At 38.9% G+C, this 7,571-nt stretch overlaps 1 protein-coding gene across 3 annotated transcripts in view; it reads right to left on the bottom strand.

Annotated features, from left to right (window-relative positions):
* Window positions 1-489: 489 nt before the first annotated feature.
* The window catches only part of AGL (amylo-alpha-1, 6-glucosidase, 4-alpha-glucanotransferase), a 52,047-nt gene continuing 44,965 nt past the window's right edge, over window positions 490-7,571 (bottom strand). For all 3 annotated transcript variants that reach the window (XM_064147344.1, XM_064147346.1, XM_064147345.1), the window contains exons 29-34: window positions 7,378-7,490; window positions 6,568-6,779; window positions 5,924-6,021; window positions 5,276-5,363; window positions 5,049-5,182; window positions 490-3,582 (exon numbers count right to left, since the gene is read on the bottom strand). In XM_064147344.1, the coding sequence (XP_064003414.1) occupies window positions 3,465-3,582; window positions 5,049-5,182; window positions 5,276-5,363; window positions 5,924-6,021; window positions 6,568-6,779; window positions 7,378-7,490 (763 nt within the window). In that variant the 3' untranslated portion in view covers window positions 490-3,464. The remainder of the gene's footprint in view (window positions 3,583-5,048; window positions 5,183-5,275; window positions 5,364-5,923; window positions 6,022-6,567; window positions 6,780-7,377; window positions 7,491-7,571) is intronic.

The following is a 7,571-nucleotide window of genomic DNA, read 5'->3' as shown; positions in this document are numbered from 1 at the left end:
TCTGAGGAGAGCAGAGTAAAGGGGCAGAATCCCCTCCCTTGCCCTGCTGGCCACACTGCTCTTGACGCAGCCCAGCACACAGTTGCTGTCTGGGCTGCACTCACACTGCCAGCTCATGTTGAGCTTTCCATCAACGCAGACCCCCAGGTCATTTTTCTGAGAGCTGCTCTCAGCCATTTGCCACCCAGCCTGGAGTTGTGCTTAGGATTGTGCCGACCCAAGTCAAGTTGTTCTTCCTTAGGTTGAGGTGGAACTTCCTGTGCAATAGTTTATACCCCTTACCCCTTGTCTTATCACAGGGCACAACTGAGAAGAGTTTGTTCCCTGCCTCTTGACCCTCAGCCCTCAGGTATTTATAAACATTCATTAAATCCCCTCTAAGTCTTCTCTTCAATGATCTTTCCTCCCATGGCTGTAGAATTGCCAACGACTGAACAAGCAGCTGCATCTCTGATGTCTGGGGAAAAAAAAAGCCAACCAACCACGTGAAAAGGTTAATACTGAATTAAAGAGTTTTATTTTGTGCATTTCAGAAATAAATGGGTAATGACATTCACCAAAATCAGTTGCTGCTGTGCTAGACAGACACATGTAGAACTCATGTTTCCATTTGACAACATGCAGTGCAAGATCAATACATTATATTGGCTTGAGTTCTCAAGTCAATCTTTGAATAAACCTGAAGCTATTAACTGTACAAACAGTGGTAGCAGTCGAAATTATTTAAATAGAGAGGAAGGGGAGAAAAAAAATAAATCAGGAAACACCAACTGGAACACAATGGTTTATCAGCTCTTGACTAGGCTCTTTATTTTTAAAACATATATTTACTGATCCTAGTTTGACATTACTGGAGGTTTTTGAGTGTGTAACATCAATTATACTCATGAATGATAATACAGTTCAAGATCAGTCAACTAAGCTGGCTATTTTTAGGGGACAATGACTCAGGTATGAAATTTATCTAGATGAATACCAGCTCATGTAAATGTTGGATTTAACATTGCTTTCCTCCCTCTTCATTTTTAAACTGTCTGGCTCGACAAATTGTTTAGTAGCCTTGTGATAAAAAAACCCCAAACAACAAAAAAAGCCCACAAAGCCAAGAAACCACCAGGAACCCTCCCTCAATAGTTACTTTGAGGTTAAAACCTCCATAGTTACTTTTGTTGCTACTTAACAGCAAAGCCAACCAATGCAATACATTTTTTCCTATTTAAAAATATTCATCTGCCGCTAAAACTATGTAAACTAATCAGTGCAGAAGCAACTTTGTCAGTGGGCACGTTTAGAAGTTCATAATATATGCATTTTTGTGTACATGGTGGTGATTCATCTTTAAAATATTACTCTTAAAGTAGAAAAAAACCCCATGTAGTAGTGACAAATATGCAGTCCCTACAAGCAGTGCAGCTTGCAAACCAGTGGAAATTAATCTGTGATTAATGCAGGAGGGTGTTGATGAGTGATTTCTGATTTTTTTTCCCCAACACTGAAAGTGCTAATGTCAATGTATATAATTTGACACTTTCTGGAAATGCCTTTTTTTTTTTTCCAAGTCATAGCTTTTAAAATGCACTTAAAATGTTTTCACCTGCCATATTTTCCCAGCTTTCTAAACCATCACAGCTATAAGACATCCCTTGAAATAACAGAAATCATTACATAGGAGATCAGTAACAAGCCAGTGATACAGCAGGACACAAACCTCAATACGATTACCAAGAGTTTCTGGAAGTTCAGTACATAATGAAAAATGCTTTATATGCTTCTTACATGTTAAAAAAAATACTAAGTGCCTGTGGCTGACATTTCAGCAACAGTTTTGACCAATATCTCTCATGCACTGTGTCAAGAAAATAGAAGTTTCCCAACCCATTTACTGCAGCAGCTCAAAACTTGAGGTACACTATAGAAGTTAGGATTAGAGAAGGTCTAAGGACCAAACACTTCAGCAAGGGAGCTGAAATACTTAACAACCTTTCAACATAGACACCCATCTTCAGCCTATTTACCTGCCCTTATTTGTATTCATCTGAACCAGAAACCACACTTACAGTGTACCTTAGACAGGGGATGGAAACTTTACAATACAGATAAAATAGAATTTGACTTACGTGTTAATAGTGCATTGTAATTGCCACCTGTGTATATTTTTTCCAGCCAGCATACATTGGCTAACATTAAGAAATGCAGTTACCAGTTTTGCTTTATCTTGTGATGTGGGAACTGTTGTGAGCCTCCTCCCTGCTTATTTATTGCACTAAGATGGAAATTCGTATCAACAGAGAATTGAGAATTACCAAGTAAAATCAGCCAGGCTTCATCTTGGGAGCACTGAACTGAACTCAACACAGGCATGCAGGCATCCAAATATGAAAGAACATTCATGTATTTTGTGTTCACTGGACGCTATCATCAAAGAACACATAGAGGTAGCATTTTTATTCTTATCACTGATTTCAAAAGGCCTACAAACCTCAGCCTCTCTAATACCTCTTCCCATTAATGTTAAATGTTTCTACCTGCTTCAACAGAGCTAGGATTTTCCTAGAAGGCTGACATGACCATAACTCTTCAATAAATTAATTAGTCAAGCACATTGACTTCTGTGTCTTTAGCCTTCCCTAACATACAGGCTGTGCACTGTATGCACACACACGTTTCTTACGAACGGTTCAAATGCAGAAACAGGTTTGCTACACGACCCACAGTAGCATTTAAATAAATTCAGAAATAGGTTAGCATAGGATATTACCTCATTGTTGTTTCAGTTAACTCTCTCAAAGTAGTTTAAACATTTGGAAGGTTTTAAATGTAACTCCAAGAGGTTGGTTTATTACAGTATTCCTAATGTTTGTTTCTGTGGTTGCTTAATGGAGGGGTCAACTGAACACACACCCCAAAAAGATGCCCACAACAGTTCAACTGAGAGACAACGTATTATCCCTTCAATAATCTATGGTGCTACAGAACAAAGCATACCAAACTCAGCTATAGATTAATCTACTCCCCTTTAAGCATGCAGTTGCAAAACATCCATCTGCCCTTTAAGAGACAAAGGTGAAAAAAACACAACAACAAAACAAATGTAAGAGCTGTGCTACTTGGTTTTGGCTCAGGAAAAAGCCACTTTGTAACATTAGTATTTTGATGTGAGAAGCCTAAAAAACCAAAGCTACTTAAATCTGTGCATATTCTTAAGATTTCTCCTTCATAAGAGTTTCTGCAACAAGTGTGCACTGCAGTTTTGTTTTATTGCTGTGGCCTGATCTTCAAAAAAAATAACTCAAGCCCCATGCAGTTATAGGGCCCAGGAGCTGCTGGCATTCAGCATCTTTGAAACTCAGGGCACAGTTGAAGTGATTGTGCATAACAGGACTTTTCCCTGACAGTGTAAGCCAAGTGTTCATTTATGCCCAATAAGACCACAGAAATTTAATCAAATCAATCAAAATAAACTTTTACAAGTCATAAAGGACTTCAAGGATAACGCCAATCGACCACGCCTGAGTTTCACAGCTAAAAGGGCAATACTGTCCATTTTCATTGGTCAGTTCTGGAAGCCCTTTCCAGGATGATCTGATAAAACAAAAAGACAAAAGGAGCATTGTACACTGGAATTAGAACATTTCAGTTAAAAATCTTTCAGAAGACTGTGAGTAGGAAACTGAAACTTATGACTGCAGGTGTGCTGTCCTACCGGCACAGAGTATTCTGTAATAACCAGCATTTAATTCAATGGTGGTTTTGTCCCTGCAGCTGAGAATTTTAGGGTTTTGTGAGAGTGCCTTCCCTTCAACTTCCTGCTACTATTACTACTACTGCCTGCACGAACACTACTGGCATGGTGCTCCCGGTTCTCATTCAGGAGCTTTGTAGTTGGAAGAATACAAATGAACTTTGAGATAATTATGTGGTAATCAAACATGCAATTAAAATTGCACTAGGGTGCCCAAAAGTGGCAGTGGCTGCAAGACAGCATGAGGTCAGGCTGGATGGAGCTCTGGGCAACCTGATCTAGTGTGAGGTGCCCCTGGCCATGGCAAAGGGGTTGAAACTGGATGATTTTTTGAGGTCCCTTTCAGCGCTGGCAGTTCTGTGACTCTGTGCTAAGCCTTTTATTCCTCCATGAGGCTAATATCCCCCACCCCAAACTAACATATTGACAGAAGTATGCTCAAATCGCACCTGCTGCTACATTAATAATTCTGTACACAAATGAACTGCCAAAACAGAGTAAGAGTATGCTACCTAGGCAGTAAGACTGAAAAAAGGAAAGAATGTTGCCAACCTGCCAGCAAACAAATGCTGCCCAGTTTGACAATAACTGGGACAAGACACTATGTAAAAGTTACTGAAATCCTTTTTGTTTCTTCTGTGGCTGCAAAAATCCTTTTGCCTTGAGCAGCCCTACTAAGTTTCTCTTATGGATACAAATAAATGAAACACTTCAAGTACTGCAGAACAGATTATATGGAAGAGCTAACCAAAGGCAAGTTCTTTGGTTTGCTTAATTTGTCTCAGATCCTTAAAAATACAACAGGCAGAAAAAGGGGGAAAACAACAGGTTTGGTAGTTTGTTTCTTAAAAGAGAGAAATCAAAATGCAAAGGGACACTTAGGTTTCATAAGCAAGTTCCTCTACCTTCCTCAAATACAAGAAACCCTAACAGTATTGTGCATCTGTCAGCGCCAGCACTTTAACTATGCTGTTTCAGCCTGTTTTCAAGTTTTTTTTTTAAACAGCTTACCAACATTTTTCTCTGAAACTCATTTTCTGTATGAAATTAGATCCTAAGCTTTACATATGCTTTATTTACTCAGGTTTCACGTCGGTATCAGTAATTCCACGCCCTATAAAAAGCACTGAATCTCAGCTGTACTTCAAACCTCACTTGAGATCTGCAACAGCACATAAATCAGTGAACTTTTTGGGCAGAAAACAGATGCTGTTTATATTTCAGGGCTGTACTTTTACATGCAATTGGATTGTGGAAACCACTAGCTTGAAGGAAGAGCTTCAGCCTGTGTTAGCTGGTATCTTACCTTTCAAGGTGAACATAGTGGCGAGAAAGGACATTCTTAACCATAACTACAGTTTTTGCATAGATCTCTGGACCAATCAGCTTTGAGAAGTACAATTTGGCACGAAGAAAATATCCAATTGGCCACAGCCATTCCTAAGCAAAGAATGAAGAGAGAGATGATTACTTCATCTGTCACTTTGAAAAGGTGACAGTACTTCATCTAGAACTGAAGAAACTTGCTCTTACAGGTCCTTGGTGATAATTAAAACCTCTGGCTACATTATAGTTGTCATTGTCAAGAGCATTATCATATACTCCACAGTAAACCATATCACTGCAAGAAAGAAAAAAGAAATTATGCAAACAAAATCTTCACAAAAGACTATGCATAAAAATGGAAAGCAGAAATGAACCAAACATTGGTCACTGCATTTATATTTAATGATGGTTAAGCAAGGGAGGCCTCCACCAGGTTTTGTATTTTATGTGACAATGGAGTTCCAAATATGGTTTAAATTAGTAAACTAATAAGAAATTAGTTGAGATCTTGGAATGACTTGAATTCATAATTTTCCCCTGAATTTTTTGCACAAGCTCTTTTGCTGTGTACTGTGTCATATAGAACTACGTATGGAGAGACAAATTCAACATCATTTATGACACCATACTTGACTTGCTTATTGTGTAACATCCAAAACCACCTGGTGATTGTCTACTTAAACAGAAATCAATTGCATGGACTTTCAGAACAGCAAAGTAAAATGCTCTGCAGGTATTACTGCAGCTGTATTTCACACACACACAGGAGGATTAGCAAAAGAAACACTCCCTCCAGAAGTCAAGTAATTCCTACCATCATGTTTTGCAATCAACACTTATATCTATTATACTTACTCTGGGTCTAAGGTTTTCATGCCTAATGGACCAAGCAGCTTTTCCTCTGCTATCTGCAGAGATTTCCAAGCTCTTTCAGGTGAGAACAACTCAGGGGCCTATTAAAATAATAAAAATGTCATGGGTAAACTGCCTATGTACACACATAAGGCTGCGTAGACAAATGTAGACCACAAAACACTTAAACTCTACTGAATCAACTTCTAGAACCTTCAGGTCAGAGTAAGCAAGACGAGAGAAGCCACCCAGAGCTCTTTTAATTTTTTTTCCATTTATTTTAAATACACTTGCCAAGTATAATTACTGAAGCTCTTTACAAACCAAAGGTAAACATCCCATAATTTTTTAGCTCATTTCACAAGAAAAGTAGTTCTGAACACAGTGACAACCGCAAATTGCTCCTGGATATGCACTAGACAGTGGCTTCATTTAGCTAAGTCCTGTCAAGGATATATTTTTAGGAGATGAAGGAATATTAAAGCACAGGGGGGAGTGGAAAAAAAAACCAAGAGCTTTCAAAAAGTTACTCTGAGCAATGTGTGTTCCTGGTAGAGCCATGCACATATACTTTACAATGCAAGCTTAGTTCAACAATAAAGAAAGTTTAGAGTGCAGATTACTTCCCTCCACTTCCCACCACTTACCACAACCATTGCTATTGTGAAGTTTGGCCTGAGCTGGTAATCACACCACGGACTTGAAGCTCCATAGCTGTCCTTATAAATTCCACGTTTGTGTACTAGCTCTGGATGTTTTTCATTGGGATCTGCTGGGTTCTCAGAGACAAAGAACAGCCTCTCAAAGTGCCCTTGAATTTTTCTGTTCCACTCATCGTATGTGAGAGTCTCTTCCTTTCCTGCAAGAAGTCCCACACAAGGTGTGATTTTCTGAGAACAGCAATAGTGGCAGCCCCAGAAGTATGCTTGTATCTGCTTTTACTGCTCTGCTCATTGAAGTTTTACATAAGATACTCCTAACAAAATAAAGGCATTGCCAATAAGTTCTTATCTAGCAGTTAAGTATACTGTGGATCACCTCCAACATAAACAACTTCTTCTTTTATACATTTTCCTGCATGCAGTTAGCTGGAAACAAACAGTGTGAGACTCTGTGGTCTGTAGGAAATAGTTAAGGGAGTAAATTTAAAATTTGTAATGGTCAGATGAAAGGTCCTTTACAGTGCTTGTATACACATTCTTGCTATTTTGAAGGCTTCTGAAGGCTTCAAAGGTGAGTGTCAAAGCATTAGGCTAAGTGTTACTTTTCAAAGCTTTCTTTCCCTGAGTTCCTGACACTTAAGCAGGAGCAGACCTAGCACCACACCTTGTTTAGGCCGATTCTACAGTTCACCTTCTTGAGTAGTTTGATAATACTTCTTGATGGGGTATGGCTGTGGTTTCACTGTCTTAGCTACTTTTTTATACTTCAGCAATACAATTAGGAGATGTTTTTACCATGTCTTTTTACAGTGACTCCACGGAATGGAAAAACATTCTTCCCAGATAAATCCAGCAACCAGCGGACAGCTGACTTGCACAGGCCAACAATTTCCACAGCAGAGCCATCTCTAAAATAATAAAGAATTACTTTAAGAAGGCCAATGAAGTTCAGTAACTGGAAAAAAGTTAAATCTGTACTTGGGTTAGAC

The sequence above is a fragment of the Pogoniulus pusillus genome, chromosome 8 (genome assembly GCF_015220805.1).
Source record: "Pogoniulus pusillus isolate bPogPus1 chromosome 8, bPogPus1.pri, whole genome shotgun sequence".
Lineage (NCBI taxonomy): Eukaryota > Metazoa > Chordata > Aves > Piciformes > Lybiidae > Pogoniulus > Pogoniulus pusillus.
This window is presented reverse-complemented; position numbering and strand designations above follow the sequence as displayed.